This window comes from Columba livia, chromosome 1 (genome assembly GCF_036013475.1).
Source record: "Columba livia isolate bColLiv1 breed racing homer chromosome 1, bColLiv1.pat.W.v2, whole genome shotgun sequence".
Taxonomy (NCBI): Eukaryota; Metazoa; Chordata; class Aves; order Columbiformes; family Columbidae; genus Columba; species Columba livia.
In genome coordinates this window covers 28,890,168-28,912,080 of record NC_088602.1, presented here as the reverse complement: position 1 = coordinate 28,912,080, position 21,913 = coordinate 28,890,168, and the positions used below count along the sequence as shown (strand labels likewise).

General features: G+C 43.4%; 1 protein-coding gene across 1 annotated transcript in view; it reads left to right on the top strand.

Moving 5' to 3' along the window:
- LHFPL6 (LHFPL tetraspan subfamily member 6) overlaps positions 1-20,339 on the top strand; it is a 149,477-nt gene extending 129,138 nt beyond the window's left edge. The window contains exons 3-4 of the mRNA XM_005501858.4: positions 1,818-1,916; positions 19,268-20,339. Coding sequence (XP_005501915.1) covers positions 1,818-1,916; positions 19,268-19,386 — 218 coding nt within the window. The 3' untranslated portion in view covers positions 19,387-20,339. The remainder of the gene's footprint in view (positions 1-1,817; positions 1,917-19,267) is intronic.
- The last annotated feature ends 1,574 nt before the right edge of the window (positions 20,340-21,913 follow it).

Here is a 21,913-nt window from a genome sequence, read left to right as displayed (position 1 = left end):
TACTGTGAAAGCCATTAGTAAGGACATTAGAAGCAACCATATCCAGGTCAGGAAGAGTTCTGAAAATACCTAGCATTCATGTGTCCTTAATTGCTTTTCTCCCATTACAGCTGCTGGGTGAATGCACCATCTGAGAGGGGCTGCCTCAGGGATTTCTTTTCTGTTATGTGATGTAGATATGGAGAGAGGACCAGGAACTGATGGCTCAACAAGGAAAAGAAGTAAACTTGAGTAGCAAGAAGAAATTTGAATTTAATAGAGGAAGATCTTAGGAGCTAATATTGGGCCCTGAACAGGAGCAGATGTGCTTGGAGGAGCAGCAAAGTAGTTGCTGCCCTACTTTGCTAACAGCTAAGATACTAAGAAAAAGGTGGGATACCATTTCTGGACTTGAGTGCCTTGCTCAGGTGTGTTTTTGAGCAAGTCAGGAACATAATAAGGTTTCTGTGTCTTACAAGAGCATCAGAAATATGAGAAGCTTAAGTATCTTGAGGATAGAGGCAGCAGAAATGCATGGTTAGCTTCAGGCCCCGAGTCAGAATCGCTCTCAGCACTCCTGTTAGTCTCCTGTGACCTCTGCAGCGCCTCTGTCACCACTCCCAGGGCTTTGCTGCACTAGGAGCACGACAGCAGAATTGCTTTGCCAGAGAGCATGTTGTTCTTATTGTCAAGAGAGGAAACGTGAGGTGGAATGAGGTCAGGGGACTTGCCCAAAGTCAGCCAGTGACAACTGTAGGGCTTGAAGCCTTGTCCCAGTCCTGTGCTCTACCTAGCAGTTAAAAGGCACCACCGTAAACCCACACTGCAAACTTTTGGGGGGCTTGCTTGCTTTTACAGCCTGTGAAGTGTCAGGCGTCCCCAGCCTTTTATCTCCACAGTGATTTGGTTCCAGTCTTGTAAATAAGATCTGACACAAAGGAGGTAACATTTAAATGCTGTAGCATACATTGAAATGTTCTTTCTAGGCTGTCCGGGTGAGAAGCTTTGCCAGCTACACCCGCTTTTTGGCAGCTGCTGCAGCGACAGCTGAGAATGCAATATGATAAAAATGCCACTTCTGCAAAATAATCATGGCCTGTTGGGTGACCCCCAGCAAGATCTTGTGAAGGGAAAGACTTAGCCAAAACACGTCTGTTTGGGGCAGCATGAGGGCTGGAGACAGCAAAGCATGTTGTGAATATTAAGCCAAGCAGGATAATAAATGAATGGCTCAAGAGCTCTGTTGTTTCAGCTGAAGTGATTTGAAAAAGCTTTGTGGAGTGTGTACCTGTGGTATGAATTGATCAGGTGACATGAAAAGATTCTTCCTTGGCTTTTGAAAGGGTGAAAAACAAAGGAAAATGACAACAGATTAGCACAACTGTCAGTTTACTTTTCCTGCTAGAACCTTGATAGACCCTGGTTGATTGTTGTTTTAATTAATCAGAAGCAATCAGCTTGTAAATGCTGTAATTAACACAGCTTCTTTTTAACCCCGTGTTGAGTTTTTGAAACAATATATACAGCAGTTGTGCAGAGCAGAAGGGAAGTTGAAAAGCTGACAGGTAGCAGCTCCAAAAGCTGAGGGTGGCTTCTGGTGCTGAACTGCCAAGGCTGCCTCTAGCCCACAGCCCAGCTGTAAAACAGCATGGCAGAATGCAGCACTGGTAGTCCGAATGATTTTCTGCTGGCTTTAGGAAAATAAGAGATTTCTTTTTTTTTTTTATTTCTGAGCTTCCCAAATGGCAGTTTGACACTTTGATTCCCAAGTGGCACCCTATGTTTTTAAGCAAATGGCAATTGCTTGTATAAACTTCTGTTTTCACTTCTCTCCTTAGGTTTGTTGATTGGCTCTGGTTGTGCCCTCTATCCTCTTGGCTGGGACAGTGAAGAAGTCAGACAAACCTGTGGTAACCTTTCCAACCAGTTTGAGTTGGGTGAGTCATTATTAGAGTGTCTCTGCCACATTAAACTCTGCTATATGTTGTCCATAAAAGCAAACAAGGACATGAGCACAGGCTTGGAGAAGCAACCCAGTTGTGTGTGGTTGAGTGTCCATATTGAGTCATTCTGATATGGTTCTAAGGGAAAGGATTTCAGACAGATTTATTGGAAATGTTTTACAGAAGAACATTATAAAAGAAAATTAAGGAATGCAGGTATGTACATATGTATATATTTAAGACATCAGATTTAATAGTCTTGCAAAATGGAGACAACACTCCTGCTGATGTTGACAGGGTAGGCAGAGGCATCACAGCACAGATAAGGGTGATTCACTATGAGTGCAATTAGCCATCTTTGAAGTCTGGCATGTTTATGGCCTCCTAATCCAAGCCCAAAGAGTATGTTTTTGGTTATTCACATCCTTGGGAAGCTGGTAAATAACGCTTATCCTCTATGTCAGCCTTTTCCCAAAGAAGACATTGGTCTTACTGGTGATATCTGCACTGAGTTCTGAACCAAAGCCAGGGGTGTGGCCAAGCTGGACTCACACCTACATGGTATGGGGTGAGACACCTTTAGAGAGCTGGTTGGGCTGATAGAAAACAGGAGCCCAGGAGGGATCTAAGGATTAAGCAGTGTGGATAATCAGGATCTGCTCTTTCCGAGCATATCCAGGTCCTTGTTCAGCCAGAAAGACTGATGCAGCTGCTGCTATTCTACTTTATAAGTGCTGTCTGATCCTGTGTCACTTGAGGAAGAGAGAGGTCTGCAGTCCTTCTGAAGGAGCAGAAGAGATTGAGCACTCCAAACATCCACAGGCTTGGGACCTCCCACTCCCAAGCATGGGCACACACAGCTCCCCATTTCCAGCCCCTGCAAGCTAAACTTCACAGTATCACAGTATGTTTGGGATTGGAAGGGACCTCAAAAGATCATCTAGTCCAATCCCCCTGCTAGAGCAGGAACGCCTAAGTGAGGTCGCACAGGAACATGTCCAGGCGGGTTTTGAATGTCTCCAGAGAAGGAGACTCCACAACCTCCCTGGGCAGCCTGTTCCAGTGCTCTGTTACCCTCACTGAGAAAAGGTTTTTTCTCAAATTTAAGTGGAACCTTTTGTGTTCCAGTTTGATCCCATTACCCCTTGTCCTATCATTGTTTGCCACTGAGAAGGGCCTGGCTCCATCCTCATGGCACTCACCTTTTATATATTTATAAACATTAATAAGGTCACCCCTCAGTCTCCTCTTCTCCAAACTAAAGAGACCCAGCTCCCTCAGCCTTTCTTCATAAGGGAGGTGCTCCACTCCCTTAATCATCTTCGTTGCCCTACGCTGGACCCTCTCCAGCAGTTCCCTGTCCTTCTGGAACTGAGGGGCCCAGAACTGGACACAATATTCCAGATGGGGTCTCACCAGGGCGGAGTAGAGGGGAAGGAGGACCTCTCTCGATCTACTAACCACCCCCCTTCTAATACACCCCAGGATGCCATTGGCCTTCCCGGCCACAAGGGCACAGTGCTGGCTCATGGTCATCCTGTTGTCCACCAGGACCCCCAGGTCCCTTTCCCCTACACTGTTCTCTAATATGTAATTTCCCAACCTATACTGGAACCTGGGGTTGTTCCTGCCCAGATGCAGGACTCTACGCTTTCCCTTGTTAAATTTCATTAGGTTATTCCCCACCCAACTCTCCAGCCTGTCCAGGTCCCGCTGGATGGCAGCACAGCCTTCTGGGCTGTCAGCCACGTCTCCCAGCCTAGTGTCATCAGCAAACTTGCTGATAGTACACTCTATTCCCTCGTCTAAATTGTTAATGAATATATTGAATAATATAGGCCCCAGTACTGACCCCTGAGGCACTCCACTAGATACTGGCCTCCAACTAGACTCCGCACCATTGACTACCACTCTCTGGCTTCTCTCCTTAAGCCAGTTTGCAATCCACCTCACTACTCTATTGTCCAGACCACACCTCCTCAACTTAGCTGTGAGGATGCTGTGGGAGACTGTGTCAAAAGCTTTACTGAAGTCAAGGTAGACCACATCCACCGCTCTGCCATCATCCATCTACCTTGTTACATTCTCATAAAAGGCTATGAGGTTGGTCAAGCATGACTTACCCTTGCTAAAGCCATGCTGACTGCCCCTGATAACCATCTTATCCTTGATATGCCTTGAGATGGCACCAAGGATAAGCTGTTCCATTACTTTCCCAGGGACAGAGGTGAGGCTGACCGGTCTATAATTACCTGGGTCCTCCTTCTTGCCCTTTTTGAAGACTGGAGTGACATTTGCTTTCCTCCAATTCTTGGGCACCTCTCCCGTTTCCCAAGACTTGGCAAAGATGATGGAGAGCGGTCCAGCAATGACTTCAGCCAGCTCCCTCCGCACCCGCGGATGCATCCCATCTGGACCCATGGATTTATGGATGTTCAGACTATTTAATTGCTCCCTAACCCAGTCCTCATCGACTAAAGCAAACTCCTCCATTGACCTGGCTTCATCTGGGGTCTCAGGGGTACAGGGCTCCCCAGGACAGCCTCCGGCAGAGTAGACAGAGACAAAGAAGGCATTCAGCAATTCTGCCTTCTCTGTATCTTCTGCCACCAGGGCACCCACCCCATTCATACCATACATTGCCTCTGGTATTAGTTTTATCTGCTATGTATTTGAAAAAGTTCTTTTTGCTGTCCTTGACCCCTCTCGCCAGCTGTAATTCTAAGGAGGCCTTGGCTATCCTAGCTGCCTTCCTACATCCTCTAACAGCAGCATCATATTCTTCCCAAGTGGCCAGCCCCTGCTTCCATGACCTGTAAACTCTCCTCTTCTGCTTGAGCATACCAAACAAATCCCTATTCAACCACGCAGGCCTCCTGGCTCCCTTCCTTGGCTTCCTACGTGTGGGGATGCTCTGATCCTGAGCATGGAAGAAGCAATCTCTGGATGCAATCCAGCTAACTTGGGCCCCTTTTCCTTCAAGCAGTCTTGCCCATGGGATTTCCCCCAGCAATTGCTTGAAAAGGCCAAAGTTAGCCCTACTAAAGTCCAGGGTTGCAATTCCACTTGCTATTCTGTTCTTGAACTTGATGGTTAGTTCTAGAAACTCTTTCCATAGCTGTGTATATAGGGCTTGTGGTAGCCTGGCAGTAATCCCAGTGCAAGGAACAATGGATTAAAATTATCTTCTAGGGTTAAACACAAACCTGTTGAATTATCTTTTAATTTTACACTGATAATTCTGTCAGCCTTCAGGAGTAAGGAATTTTGTTTCCATCTCAGAGACATCTCTTGTGAAGATACACAAATGAACTGAGGTTGAAAAGAAAAAAACATTGCATTGGGAGAGATGCTCTAGGTCACCCTCCCTTACATCTGTGGTGTTTTGGAGTGTGTTTGATCTGGCATGGGAACAGAAGTTCATGTTACCAATATCAGCACCCATCTCTACCGCTGCCACTGGTGTTGTTATCAGCAGCCACTAATGGTGTTGCTCAGGGGATGTGTAACAGGCTCTAGAAGCTATATCTTTTTATCCTGAATTCTAATATCCTTTTGTGCTATTGACACCCTCTCTGGTGCATGCTTGTGCCTGCTCTTTCACACCAAGTGTGTGAGCAGCTCTGCTCCATGATTCCTGCTTGTGTCTCCTGACAACCTGCTCATTCCCAGGCTTCGGTTGTTGCTCTCCCCAGAGCACAAAAGCATGTTACCTTTCCAGGTTATTTCTCTGCAAACCTGCAAGAATGTGGGTGCCGTGCCCATCTGAGCTCCTTGCAGACAGCATGTAGGCAGTTACAAACTGTGACCTTAAGCACAGTCATGCCCACAATCAGCAGAGTCTCTGAGACCACCTTCACCATCTCTAGTTTTGACTCATGAGTCAGATATTTGCATAAATCGAATCACTGTGCCATTAAAGTCAGTGAAGAAACCCATGTGAAAGACTCCAGCTGACAACTTTACTTCCAGGTGCGCATAAGGACCATGAAATATATTACATGAACTGTGAAGGTGTGTAGTCCTACTGTATTTTCTGGACCTGGAGCATGCAGAGCATGCCTAGACTTGACAGGAGTGCTGGTCTTGCCGATCTGCTGCAATCATATGTTAACACATTAATTAACAGATTATAATGAGAGCTGAAATTTGCTGTAGTGATTTCCACCAGGCAGCTCTGCCACTAAACATCTCTTTTCCACATACATTGGCAGTGAATTTAAATGCTTGGCTAGGATATTTTTACTTAATGTCAGTGCCTGGTTGATGCTGTGTTAGCAAAGTAATCTTTAAAGAAAAGGTAAAGAAAAGGTCCGAGGGCTGTTTAGTAACTACACCGCTCATTATCTTTCATAAATACTTTTGGTTGTTGATAATCTAAACCCTCTAGTCTTTTCTGAATCATTAGAGACTAGCTTACTCATTATAGCCTACAGGCCAAAAATGATGTTTCAAATACTTAATCTCACTAAGTCTCAAGACAAATTTAAGTAATTATTGCTTTCATTTGAATATTTAATTTGATTAAGCCGTGGTGATATGCTTTCTATTCCTGAGTCTGTGAAAGGAGTTATCTCAAAAATGACACATGTACATGCTGCATTCAAAATCTGCCCTCAGAAAAGCTGAGCTGCCACGAACCCTGCACTGGTTTGCTGATGGGGGAAATGGTGGTGGAAGTGCTGGTCCTGTACCTCCTGCTGCTGTAGGTGCTGGCAAGTGTGACACTGAAAGCCTAATTTAATGCATGTGGTTACTGACGAAGGAGAGGGTGTTCAAAGAGATGCTGATCAGCAGGCAACGTTCAGCCTCCTCTTTGAGGATGGCAGAGCAGCTGGTGCAGCTTAGGCCACAGAGAACATGTCCATGCAGTTAGGAAAGGAGGGTCAAAGCACACCAGGTTTCATCACAGAGCCAGCAAAGGTGGAAGTTCAGCTCTGGAGGAGATTTGTTCTGGAGCTGCAAAAGGCGAAGTGAAAAAACGTTTGAGGTTGGAGGTAGAAAAGATAAGCCAGCAGCTGCAATCTGCATGGTAGGAGGATGAGAAGGAGAAAACGCAGGTGCAGAGGAGGGACTACAAGACCTCGCTTGAGAAGCGGCTGGATTGTGCACTGTGAAATGTAATGTTAACCAGAGATATTACAGAATTAGCAATTAAATTAAAAATTTTGCTTTACCAAAACAAGACAAACCCCCACCCTCCATAACATGCTCATAACTAGATGGAATAAATAAAAAGCAATGTTAAGAACCCATAAAAAAGCCTACTTCTTGGTGGGTGTGCTAGATAAGAAGTGCTTCTTCATGTCTTCAGGCACTCTGGAGAGGCATTGGACTAATAGGCACTCCAAATAGTGCTGAGATAGCCCATATTGTGAAGAGGCACCCCTTCCCTCTGCCCCTGTCAAACACACACATTTCTGTGTACGTTCCAAAGCACTATTTGAAGAGGCTGCAGCAAAAATAACCATGACTTTATGTATAAGTGGATTTGGGTATTCTTTTCTAGAAAACCTGTACCAATATTGTGAAATGCCCAACAGCTTGCTTCTCTCTTTTAAATTGGATATTTATTTGGTTTTTATAGGGTGAACTATGTCCAAAGGGTTTACTTAAACATTTATGTATTTAATTGGGCTAATTTTTTCAATCAAGTGAATGTGTTTGTACAGGTCGATCTCTACAAAGAGGAGTCATTCTGCAACTGAAGATACCCTGCCAAGGACAACCCCATTTGTTGATTAAAATGCATTCAATAGATTAGCTATTTTGCTAATGAGGATGGGAAGTAACCTCCATAAATAAGCTGACAGATAGACTGGTAGACCTGTAGTGGGGCCTGCTGTCTGCTCTTCTCTGCCAATCTGTTTTTGCCATCATGAGAAAAAACACAGTGATACATTAGGGCTTTGACAAATGATCTCTGGCAAATCTTGTTTGGAGATTAAGATCATGGCAGGTCTCTGTTGTGTTCCTCCACTTGTGGTTCCCAGCACCCCAGTAGTCAGCAAGACCTGTATGGGGACCCTGCTCCGTATTGGGGTATCAGATCATGGGTGGAGCAGAGTTGTCACCAAAACACTAGGCTATGAACTGGAGAAGACTTCTACCACTGTTTTTAGGGTGCTGACTACTAGAAATAGGGCAATATAAATAAATCAGAGAAAGCGAAAAGAAACATTTCTGTTTTAAACCAGCACAGTTGTTTGCTCAGTGACTGAGTCAAAGTCCTTAGTCTAACTTGGTCACAGGCTAATGCCTGAGGTGGAGACTGGTGTTTAAACTAGTGGTACCAGAAAGAACTGCCTTTCCCTTTTACCAAATGTCTGAACATGGACCCAAATCATCTTAATCTCTTGTCACCATGCAAGCTGTTATTGTTATACTGCTTTATTTGCATTCTGGAATTGCCTGTGAGACCACTCAGAATGGCACTGATGTGGCACAGCAGCACAGAGCAGCTGATTGAAGGGTGTTAAAGTGAGTCAGACCTACAGAATCCTGTGGCCTGCAGAAGGAATTAGCGGGCAATCTCCCCAAAGCAAGCGTCTTTGTGGCATATTATATAGCAGACATTCAGTTGTGCTGAGCTAGAGGCACTAATACTGTTTTGTTTTCATTTCTAAATGTACTACACAAGAATAACAGCTGAAAAATTAGCATTTTAGCAGGAAATTTATTAAAGTGAGGGTATGCATTAAAGTGGAGCCTGCATCAGACATTTTCAAAAACTTCCACATTTTGTAAAACTTAAATTTTGTGAAGAAATCTTCTGAACTCGCATGCCCTTTTTAAAGGGCAATGTGAGTGTATACATGTGAATACATTAGGATTGGTTTTGAATGTCTAAAATCAATATGAGACTTCATTTTAGGCTATTACTTTCCTTAGGTTTGCATGCAGAGGCTTCTCACTCATTGCATGCCCTTTTCTGTTGTGATGGGTGCAGAGGCAGCTGAATCCCACAGCAGATCCTGGAAAGGAGAGGGAATGCTCAGTTTAACTGACAAAATCAAGCCTCAGTTGGCCTTTGGTGAAACACCATCACAATACCAATACCTAAGAGCCCAAACAGCAAAATATTTATCTAGAGGAAAATTAATTTATCTAAATGTAGATGACTCATGCCATTGTAGGTGCCCTAGGATATTTCATCTGGCCTCCAGCTGCCACTTCCCTGCCACCACACATATGAAAATATGTTATGTACTTACCTGATTAACCTGAAAGAATGAAGACACTACATTTAATATAAACTCAAATTTTTAAGTTGAAATACTTGGGAAAAATTTTGTGTCTTCCTTTGAGGAAATACTCTGTGTTTGGGCAGTCAGGGCTCAGTCTGTATGATCAATGTTCCACAAGTTTTAATGTCCTACCCCTTTCTGTGAGAGATTACTTTTTATGTCATACATTTCCTGCCTAGGAACCTACTAGGACCTACTTTTTTAGTCTGCTGGGTGATCATTTGTGCTAAGAAGCATCCTACAAACATGGCTTGGTTTTTGCTATATGCACCTATCTTCAGGGCTCATCTTTGAGTTTCATGATGCTTTTCTTTGCTGTTAAAAGCAGTGAAAATCACAGGTCTGGCAGCAAGGGCTCACATGGTTCAGGTGTGGCCATTGGCACACTGTGACCTGACTGCCCACCTGGCAGCTGCTGCCGCAGCCTGCCCAAAATGCATTCTGTGCTTGTCTGAGTCCGTGCCATCCTTAGGAAGCTGGGAACAGCCTCCTGTGCTGTTTCTTCTGCAAGACCCCCCAGATCCTCTCCAGTTGTTTCGTGTTCTCTGGCTGTCACACTCCATCACTACCTGTCACACACAGAGACATCCTAGATCTGGGGGCCCGGCTGCAGCAGCAGCCAAAGCAGATGGCTCCAAACGCACACCCTTGCTTACCCTCTGTGGTGGCCCGTCCATCTGTGAACTGCTGTGGATGGGCTTTCCTGGTGAAAGTGGCTGTCTGGAGAGCAACTTAAAAGGCTGACTCCCATCCTGAACTCAACAAGCAGCTGAATGGCCCTCAAAAGCCCTCAGAAACTTTGCTGCCGAGGGATATTTGTTTCCAAAGATGATTAAGGTTCCCCTTTGCCGCTTTTAGAGGGCTTGAAACACCTTAAAGAGAACTGTTGACTTGGTAATTGCTTTTACTGTAGAAATATTAGAGTAAATGATCTTTAAAGCACTTTAAAAGCAAACAGTGCAGTTACTAAAACAACAACATAAAAACCCCACAGAAAGCAGTGAACACAGAAAGAGCTTTGTCATCTAGTCAATTGGCCTTAGGTGCCATCATTTCAGCATCTGTCTGAGTGTTGACATATAGTGCCAAAACCATCAAGAAAAGGATTTAGAGGGTAGGACAATTTATTAGAATCCTATTAAAGGTGAGGATTTCAAAGCTGTGTTTTCCTATGAGCAATCTATCTGACAAAAGCCATTTGTTTTGTTTGCAGATCCCCTGCAAACAGCTCAGAGAGCTTACCAGTTTGGGTTTTTTTTTACTGGAGCTGAGCACAGTTTTTACAAGAGTACCTGAGCTGCAGCTGCTGAGTTCTCACATAAATGTATGAGCCAGCCTATGTGCTAGTAAAGGAAGTGTTTCGTAAAGAAACATTTCCTCTCTAGTGCTGTCCGAATAACTTCCATTCTTAAATGTTGATAAGCCTCTGGTGAATATATCAGTGTCCACATTTATTTTATCTAATATAAGGCACTTACTTTTGTTCCCAGAATTAGAACATGGTCATGCAAGGACCCTCTGCAGTCAATGGAGATAAGTAGGAGCATCCAGAAAGGGACTTAAACCACCTGGGAGCAAGTACCTGGCGCTCTTTCTTACTTGAAAAGAGCATCTAAACTGGTTCTTTGGAATCCCATCATAGTTAAAAGAAGAAAAATAGGTGCTACTAGAGCAGGGTTCACCTACTGTCCTTTAAGTGTCAATCTTAAGACGAAATGCACCACACTTTTATAAGTGACTTTTTCTCCTTGTTGTCTCCAGAGAGGAGACTAGTCCAGTGTGGATCTCTGCACTCTGGATCTCCAAAGAGAGGTGAAATTAATTTCACTTCCTTCAACAGGTGAGCTTTCTGCAGACTTCTTCCAGGAGGCTGGGAAAGCTTTTCATTAGCAGGATGTAAGCTATCAGCTCTTGGGAATTTCAGCATTGTAATTGACACAAGGTATTGCTTTCTCCTTCATCGTTCCATGATAAATGCATACCTACAGCAAATTTGAGATTTGATGGAACAAAATTATGTGATCCTCCAAAGAAAGAAGGATTTTGTCATATGAGTGTCTGCATCCAGCATAAATAAAGAATTTCGAGCTTCTTTTTCCACTTTTTTACACTTCTGAAATTTGTGAGATTTTATGCATTTAATTACAGACCAAAATGCCCACACAATTTCTTTGAGCAGTTATAAGTAACCAACATAGCTTGATCTGTGCATGCATAGGAGATCATATGTTTCTTAAAAAGAAAAATGCATTTAGAAAGCCGTATCAGTGCAACAGACAAAGAAACCAGCTTCACCAATTTCATTATTTTGTATTAAGGTATTTGGCAACAGTTTTACTTTATATAGTGTTCTTTCTTTGTTTGACATAACTACTTTAATCCTTTCTGGATGCATTCCAAGTTTTAACTTATTTTCCTGCTTTTGTAGCTGATTCCACATGACAGTTTTTCATTGTGACTATGTCAAGGAAAAAAATCTTGAGCTGTTTAATTTATCTTGGCTTTGTTTCAAAATAATTGTGCCTTCTTATTAATTAGCTGATTATCTTTTACATTCATTTGCGGCTTTCGTATATCCAAATCCCTGTATATCCCTTAACACCACACTCCTTACTTTTTTCTCTGATTACTTTTCCAACACCCTGATTGACTACATGAATGCACGTTCCCTGTAGTACTGGACTCTCATGTGAAGCTGTTAATTAGAGTTCCTGCATGAGTTTTTGCAAGTAGGAATTGTAGATTTTCTTTTTGAAGGTATATAATTTATATTCTTCAGCCCATCTAATACTGAAACCCTTTTTCCTTCATCTTGGAAAACAGGCCATATTTATGGTTCAACAATTAGATTTTGCCAAATACTCCAGGCTGCAAGCCCAGGATAGTCTTAACATTAACAACAAAGAAGATGCAAATATTTAAGATACTAAGTCTTGTAATTAACACATTTGCATCCAAGACACTTCCATATTCTGGATATTTTTTCATAAGTGTCAGTTATTGGAGTTTTAAGATGAAAATCATATGTTATTTCCAGGACCTTGATAACTGTGTGATAATTATTTATAAGACATCTTGAGTAAAAATCCTGGTAAAATTCTGTTTCAGCAACTGGATCATAGAGTCACAGAATGATAGAATGGTTTGTGTTTGAAGGGACCTTAAAGACCATCTAAATCCAACCCTGCCTGCCATGGGCAGGGACACCTTCCACCAGACTAGGTTGCTCAAAACCTCATCCAGTGTAGCCTTGAACACTCCCAGGGATGGGGCATCCACAGCTGATCTGGGCAACCCGTTCTAGTGCCTCACCACCCTCTTAATGAAGAATTTCTATCCTTATGTGTAAATCTAAATCTACCCTCTTTTGGTTTAAAGCCATTACCCCTTGTCCAATCACTACATGCTCTTGTAAAAAGTCCCTCTTCAGCTTTCTTGTAGGTCCCCTTTAGGTACTGGGAGGCTGCTATAAGGTCTTCCTGGAGCCTTCTCTTCTCCAGGCTGAACCACCCCAACTCTCTCAGCCTGTCTTCATATGAGAGGTGCTCCAGTGCTCTCCAACAGGTCCAAGTCCTTCTTATGTTGGGGGCCCCAGAACTGAATGCATTGCACCAGGTGGGGTCTCACCAGAGTAGATTAGAGGGGGAGAATCACCACCATCAACCTGCTGGTCATACTTCTTTTCATACAGCCCAGGATATGGTTTGCTTTCTGGGCTACAAGCTCACGTTGCCAGGTCATGTTGAGCTTGTCATCAACCAACACCCTGAAGTCCTCCTCAGAGCTGCTCTGTATCAGTTCTCCACCCAGCCTGTATTTGTGCTTGGGGTTGCCCCCGCCCATGTGCAGGACTTTGTATTTGTTTAACTTCATGAGATTCACATGGGCCCACTTCTCAAGCCTGTCCAGGTCCCTCTGGATGGCAGCCCTTCCTTTCAGTGTGTTGATCGCACTACACAGCTCACTGTCATCAGCAAACTTGCTGAGGGTGCTCTCAGTCCCACTGTCCACGTTCTATGATTCTATGTCAAGCAGCGCTGGTCGCAATATCGACCCCTGAAGAATGACACTCATCACTGGTCTCCACTTGGACATCGAACTGTTGTTTGCAACTCTTTGAGTGCAACCATCCAGGCAATTTCTTATCCACTGACTGTTCCATCCTTCACATCAATGTCTCTAATTTAGAGACAACCATGTCATGTGGGACAGTACCAAATGCTTTGCACAAGTCTAGGTAGACTACATCAGTTGTTCTTCTGTTATCCACAAACGCAGTAACCTGAAGTAGAAGGTCACCAGGTTTGCCAGGCACAATTTGCCTTTAGTGAAGCCATGTTTGCTGTTACCAATCACCTTCTTATTTTCCATGTGTCTTAGGATAATTTCCAGGAGAATCTGCTCCATGAACTTGCTAGACACAGAGGTGAGACTGACTGGCTTGTAGTTCCCAGGTTTTCCTTTTTTTCCCTTTAAAAAATTGAGATTATGTTTCCCCTTTTCCAGTCAGTGGGAACTTCACCAGACTGCCAGGAGTTCTCAAATATAGTGGCTTTGCAACTTCATCTGCCAGTTCCCTCAGGACCCGCAGATGAATCTCATCAGGTCCCATGGACTTGTATACCTTCAGGTTCTTTAGATGGTCTCTAACCTGATCTTTTACGGTGGGCAGTGCTTCATTCTCCCTGTCCCTGCCTTTGCCTCCTGCAATTTGCGTGGTGTGGCTAGAGCAATTGCAGGTGAAGACCCAGGCAAAAAAGTCAATGAGTACCCCAACCTTCTCCATATTCTTGGTAACCAGGTCTCTGGTTTCCTTCCTGAGAGGGCCCATGTTTTCCCTAGTCTTCCTTTTATCACCAATGTACCTATAGAAATTTTTCTTGTTGCCCTTGACATCTCTGTCCAGATTTAATTCTATCAGGGCTTTAGCTTTCCTAACCTGATCCCTGTCTACTCAGACAATTTCTCTGTATTCCTTCCAGGCTACCTGTCCTTGCTTCCACTCTCTATAGGCTTCCTTTTTGTATTCGAGTTTGTCCAGGAGCTCCTTGTTCGTCCATGCAGGATCCTGCCACAGCTCCATGGTAGATCAAGTGTCTGAAGATTTTCTGTTGCCAAATTTCAATCATTCCCAAATTGGTCTTAATCTTTATTTTCCTTATATGTCGAAAAGGATGTGGGGAGCTAGGGGACACATATGACCTTGAAGATCACATTCAAGATCAGGAGAAGGCATGGAAGTGTTTGCTTTGTTTTGTTTTGTTTTAATAAGCCTGCCCATTACTGCAAAACTACCCTTCCACTTTATTTTATTTCTTTCAATTTAGCAAATATTATATTATATGGGACTATTTTCTGCTGAATCTTCGATAATGTCCTCACTTACCTTGCTTTTGTACTTTATCCTCGGGGACTGCAATTTCTTTCAATCCTTTTACAAAATAAAGGAGTGTAATGTTTCCACTGTTTCCTTCTTTTATTTTCTTGGAAAATGGCCATCCAGGTCTATAGCTACTAGGTCTGTTATTTTGTGATTTCACAGTTGATCCTGACACTGTATTGCTGCCAATCCCAATAAAAAAAAAAAGCGAAAACAAAGTTCTTAATGGCTGGCTACAAATTTACCTGAGCTGACTTGGACAGTCCTGCTTCACTGAGCTACCAAGAGCTCAAGAGCTCCAATTTATGCTCTCTTTTACAAAAAAAGAAATAAAATCCAAAAGTAACAAAATGATGAAGCCACAGCTTCTCCTTCTGTACTGACCTGTCAGGAAAAGACTGATTTGTTAAAAGCAGCACCAGTTCTGCAGAGAGAAGGAAGCTGGTGTGATGCATGTCATCCATATCAGCTAGCACTTCAGCTGGTGGGGAATTTACTTTGGCATGAAACCAGATCCAGCCCATCTTATGAGCAAGAACATGTGCACATTCTTGCACACATCTCCACATCCCTGATGGACTGGGACACTTCTACCTGTATGTAGGCATTCCTGTGAATCCTCAAGGAAATCAACACCTTTTGTGTCTGTGCGTGTATGTGAAAATAGGTGTGGTTTCACTAATTGTTTTAATTCTATCAAGTAATTAGATAGTCTAACTTTTTGTTTTAGAGTTTTGATGTAAAAAAAAAAAAAGGGGAAACTTCAATGCAACATTTCTAACATTTAATATGATGGGCTCCATGAAGGCAAACTGATCTATTTGATGGTCAAATTTGAGTCCTGGTTTCACAAAGCCCTTAACCTTTTGCTTACATCTGAATACAGAATTAGTCCCACTGATGTTAGTGCAATAAAATTTGAACATGAGAAAGAGTCCTTCCATGGTATCCATTATAGTATTACAAAAATGCTAATCTAGAAAGTAAAGTCTATCTTCTATAATATGTAACATTTCTATAGGTGTATTTCTTTTCATTTGGTGCTACATTTAATTACTTAGCAACCATGCTTTTTATAAATCTTCCTTTTAAAATGAGTGTTTGACATCAAAATGCAGTAGAAGTCATTTTACAGTTTAAACTGCAACTAAATTACCCAATTCCTGACAACCAACAATCTTTCTTTAGGGTGCAGTGGATCAAAACAGTTCATACATGTAGTAAAGTGAGAACTCCAGAGCAGGAACATTAACTCCAAAGTATTTTTTTTTCCTTGTGCAATACAAGCATTGCTTCATTTTGACACATGGCTATGCATATATCATTCATTGCATCAGGTACCTTTGAGATGGATTATCTCCGGCCTTATAGCTATACTTAGCTATGGACCTAAGACTTACCTTCACTTACAATGAGAAGTATAGCTCAGTCCTATACCCTCAGACACCTTCCCTGCTGCAGGCTCTTCTTCAGCACAATAGCTTGAAACGCTGTTCTGCTCAGCATCATCCAAGTACAAATCAAGCTATTTTTTCCGAGACCTCCCGTTGCTCCTGACACAAACTGGAAATAATGGCCAGGTTTATTGCTGTGTTATTATTGCCCCAAGGTCAGGCTCCTGGCTCTTTCATCTGTTCTACTTGACTCTCTCATTCTTTCATTTGTTCATCTTGACCCAACTCACACTTGTGAACTACATTGCATTTGTTAGATCAAGAGGCTGCCTGCCATGCCTCAGAGCATTAAGTAGGCCTGTGGTCCTTAGGGCAAATGGAGCATGCCATGGAGAAATAAATGTTATTCTCTTCAGCCAAGACTGAATGTGTGTGTTGTATCTGTTAAGCACATCTCTGACACTGATTTAACAGTTCTTAATAAGTATCAGGTACACTCTCCCCTTTCTCATTGCCAAGGCACAAAAGTTGAAATCAGACCATGCAAAAGTTCAAATTTACCTAATGCTGTCCCACTTGGGTCACAGCTTTGGGAAGTGCTACCAGGTGAACCTTTAAAACCTTTTTAGAGTAGCATTTCAACATTCATTTTCTCTACTTGGAAACATCATGATGAGAAATATTTACTTTTGCAAGCTGCAGCTACAGTTCTGTAGTAGTTTTAGGAATACTTAGTGTATGGGAATGTAGTGCAAGATTAGCGAGGAGGTTAGTTAAATGTAAATACGCTCAAGTGACTTGCACCTGTCTGTAGAAAAAGCACATACATCACACTAATTGTTTTACTGGCCTTGTGTGCTTGATGAGTAGAACCTCTGTGTTAGATAACATAGGCCTGTGAGAAATGCTAGGCACCTTATCACTATGTCTGAGATTCCTGCTTTGTTGTGAGAAAGAGTGGGAGACTGCGTCTGCCTGAAGCCTTGAAATGCTCAGCAGGCCCAGTGATCTTTCAACAAGGCTGAACTTACCAGTGCCTGCATCCCTGCTGGTGTCACCTCTGCCTGGGAGCTTAGGTGTGGCTTCGGAGATCCCCCAGTAGAGAGGTAACTAAAATAAAACTTGCACTTTGCAAATGCATTCGTGGCCTCTGGCTCCTGCAACGTGCCTGCGTATGTGTACACACTTAGCAATTTTAAAAGACCTATTAGATGGAGTCCATCTTATCGCAATAAATGCTTTAGCACACCCCACCCTGATAGAAATGTGACGATTTTCAAAGAAATACAATGGATTTAGATGTCTCATGTATGCTTAACTCTGGTTTAGAAATTCCCAGCAGAACCTACAGACAGTGTGTGTACACAGGCAAAGCAACAGATGGTCCAGAGACAGGTCTCTCTGGGGACTGCTGTGCAATTGGGCAAGGATCAGCATCAGTGACATTGCCAGGCACTTGGTGGCTCTCCATGGCTTCTGATGGTCTTCTTTTCAGGAAGTGAGACTCTCTGTGTGGCCCTCTGTAAGGAATCCAAGAACGATGTTGATCTACAGAGCATAATCAGATTACAAACCCAAGTAAATCTGTCTGTCTGCTCCAGCACATTAAGGAGAGATGCTAATGAGCTCAAGCTCCTCAAGTCCTCTGGTCAAGTCAGGATCTTTGTTTCACTGGGCATGTTTTAAATAAAAGTTTTTGAGGGTTGTGAAGACAAAATGAAACAAGTACTATGCTTCCTGCTGTGGGGTCCACCCGAAATCCTCAAAGTGGCCAGGAGCCGAAGTGTTGCCTCCCACTAACATCTCCTTACAAAGGTGGCTTGACAATATCCTGCAGACAGTCTGTAGATGTGCTGTCTGCCTTGATGTATGCTAATGCTTTGGACATGTTGAGATGTACAGACGTCTTGTGTCTTGTCCCGGCAGGATTAGCCGGGTTGACAGTTGTCTGAACAGGCAGCCTGGCCCTCAAGGGTGCCATTGGGACAGAGTATGGACACGCCACCTTTTTCAGTTCTGTCTTTCTAGACAGCAACTTGGTTGTTACATTCTGTCTTCTGGAGGGGAGGATGATTTCTGCTGCATTTTCCAGAGGGTGGGAAGGAAGTGTTGTGTTGCTGCTTGTGCCTTACTGGAAGAACTCACTGTGCAAAGGAGGGCAATACCGCCCAAATGGCAGCACAAGGAGAACCTCAGTTGTAATGAGTCCCAAATTTTCAAGATCAAAATGACCAAGATGATACAGCCCAAGTGAAGTTTACTTCTGAGATGGGCTAAAACTCTGAGTAGTAACAGCAGCCATCTCCTTGCTTCCTCCCTGCTGCAGCTGCTGTTTTCCTGATCTCCTCTGCTACTGCAGGCACAGTGGCGCCTTGAAGGCGAAAATCACTTCAGAGTCTGCAGTGGGATTCCCCAGCACCATTTGCTGGTGATGACTTTGCCTGTATAAAGATACACAGGCCATTAAATGTGTTCAAGGCCATATTGTGACACTATATTAGACAAAACATCAGTGAAGCTTTAAGCAATGAGTTGTGACTTAGAGTAGGGATAAAGGAAATTTCTCTGGTTTTGTATTTGTGAATGCCATCAGCCCCCATGCAGGTGGACCCCTGACACCATGATTCTTTGCCACCAGAATCTTCCTGGTCAGGATTGATGTCTGTGTGAGAGGAACACGAACGAGTTCCCTGCAGCCGTGTCCTGGGTTATAGTCACCCAGTAGCTTGCAGCCAGGTCCAGTTTCGAGCCTTGTCACTCAGATGGCAGAGATGGAGCCACCCAGCTCCTTCTGAAGGGAGCAGGCCCTGGCCTGCACATTTATGCACATTTATGTGCAGAGCCCCAAAGTCTCAGTCAAAAATTATCAGTATGTCCTCAGACACTGCCTGGAGGAGGAGAAGAAAGAGAAAGGTGGGGAAACCCCTTTTATGATGGTAGTCGCTGTGTGGAGCCTTCCATGGGTGCTCCCTGGGTCGGACAGGTGGAGGGTCGCCTGCCCCATGGCTGGCTTGCTCATGGTGCCAGCAGCCTCTGCTTTGGCTCCCACGTGCTGTTTCCCCCTTTTTGGAAACCAGCAACCAGCCAAGCAAGTGAGCTCGGAGGCCTGTCTGCTGAATCGCTATAGAAAATTAAAGGGAGCCATTTAAACAGCTTGGCTTATCTAATTGTTGGAATAACGCCCTGTGTTCCCTGTCTGAGGTGGATGTACATGTGCACAGAAACCTAGAGAAGCTCTTTTTCCTTGGTGGGCAGAAAGGAGGGTGGCAACAGTGCTTCCTTCCCCTGCTGACCCTGTGTTTTATCGCTCTGTTTCACTTGCAGGGACCTGCCACATCGGCTGGGCGTACTACTGCACGGGCGGGGGCGCAGCGGCGGCCATGCTGGTGTGCACCTGGCTGGCCTGCTTCTCGGGCAAGAAGCAGAAGCAGTACCCCTACTGAGCCGGCCCCGGGCTGTGGGTGCTGCCAGACACCCCAGGGGCTTGCCGACGTCTTCTGGATAACAACGATGGACAAGAAATTTTCAAGTGCTTCGTCTCTGGAGTGGGCATGGGGAGGGACAGCGGGTGGTCCCAGGGAGGGCAGCCAGGCCAGGCTGGACAAGGACAGGCTTTCTCACCCAAGCCCGCCCATGGTCTGCTCCACAAAAGCGTAAGCAAGGAAATCTCACCTTTGGCAAGTGGTGAAATTTTACATGCACCAATTAATTGGGAGGTTGGTGAGGCAATGGCAGCGCTGGGGGGCTGGGGTGGCACCCAGTGTCCCCTCGGTGCAGCACTCCCAAAAGCACACACGCACACACAGATGTTGACCATGGCACAAAACTAGTAGAGAGGAAACTTTTTTTCCATGCAATTCTTATTTCTTTTCTTTTTTTTTTTTTACTTCTCTCTGGTGGTTTAAAATTCAGTGTTGCAACACTTTTTAATCTATACATTAAACTTAATAAAAGGACCAATAAGCCACTTTATCAGTATTTTTTATGTTCTCTACACATTTTTCTTCCCCAAACATTTAGCCACTGCTTATTCAGCCCTATATAACTTTTATTAAGCCTCTGTGCTTTCAGCGTTATTACAAAAATGCAACATAATTACTTGGCATATGTAGCCTTTCCCTATAGTACTTTTATGAAGTGCAGTAAATGGGCATTTTTCTGTCCATTGGAAATTCCACTCACAGTACTGTAGAGCTCTGTTGGTTATGTACAACTAACAGGAAACTTCTTCCAGACATAGATTTCTGTTGCTGTTATGTTTAGCTCATTGATGTTGTATTGTGCTGTACCATGTTTATTATTTCAATATTCATTTTTGTAAAAAATATATATAATATGTGCTATTTTATGTTTGTATTTGAAAAATCTCTGTAAATAAATTTTTCCTTGATCAATACTTTCAATGCCTGGTTGTGGCACTGGATGAAAAAGTTCCTTTCGCAGATCCCTGTTGGAAGAATCCTCAGAAATAATAATGACTTTTATAACCATGCTGTATCCTTTTTCCCTATAAAAGACATACATTTAGGGTTCAGTTACATTGTCTGAGGACAGATATCTCTTGCCATTTGAGGCATTCTAGTATATCCCACATTTTTGCCTGATGCTGTCAGGTGTCCTGCAGAACTTCAGGGAGACCTTCCCCATTCTGGTCTGGCTGCTGTGGACTCAGCATCTCACACAGCGCTGCACATCCCTGTTTAGGTGACAGAAATAAGCCCTTACTTCCTTAATAGCATTGACAATGACCAAATGCCCACCAGGCAGTATATGCTGCACAAGGCACTGTCACTGGACACACAAAACTCAAAAACAATCTTTTATTTTCTTTGAAAAAAGCAATGGGAACTTAGAACATGGGATCTTGTAAGGGGTTCTCAGTCATTACATTAACCAATGTTATTCTCTTTCAAATTTGTTTTTCTGCTCTTGTTTTCCCAGTATGATATTTCTGTCATGTATTTCTAAGTTACTATCTATGTTCTAGCTGCAGTTCTGCTCATTAATAACACTTATAGCTATTGCAATCCTGAAATTGTGCAGTTGCTTTGTACATTACATCAGGCAGCTTTTTGGAGGTACGTGGAAATAGCAATGTCAATTTGGAGGGATCAGTCCTGATATCAATGAACTGACATTTATTGTGTTTCATTATAGGCTAAGCACTATTTAATCACTTTATGGTGGTGTGCAGTGAAAACAAAACTGTAGTTTACCCTTCCCAGATTAGCCCATAATAGCCCTATCGTACCCAACTGCAATTCCGCAGACTCACACCACCCATGATGTGGGGATTTTCCTCATCGCACGCTCTTCCAGTGCCACCAGCAGCAGCAGTACATGGAGCTCTTCCCTCCTGCTTCCAAGTTTCAGGGCTCATCCCTTCTTGTGAGTGCTGAGGACCATACACAAACCTGCTGCAGGAGGTCAGTGGCATGCCTCATGGTCAGGAATATGCCTGTGAGGGTTGTGGATTGCTGCTTTACTAAAACTGAAGGAGACATTAACTTAACTTACACTGTGGTTCCCCTGGATCCAGTAAGATCTTTGGCAGGTATCTCGATAGGAAAAGGCTGCCTTTCCATAGTATGCTACTGTAGAAACATGCCTTTCCTTCCACTGAAACTGCAGTTTGCTGCACAGAGCTTCAGTTACTTGGCTATACAAAGATAATTGTTATTATTCTAAATTTGACCCACTCTAGATGATATCCTGCCCCATGCATCATGAAGAACATTTTGAGTTTTTTTAGATCTTCCTCTTCTCAGGTTCTGACTTGATTTATCATGACAAACTGGAACTGCACAATTACTTCATGAAGAAAATTATTTTTTTGTTACAATGCAATACAATTACGGCATGACCAACTTTCTCTGAATTTGTATACAATCTCCTTTTTAAAATTTGGAATTGAATAAAATGTCATTTCTTAATGATCAAGTCAATGATATACGCTGAACCTGCTTTGTA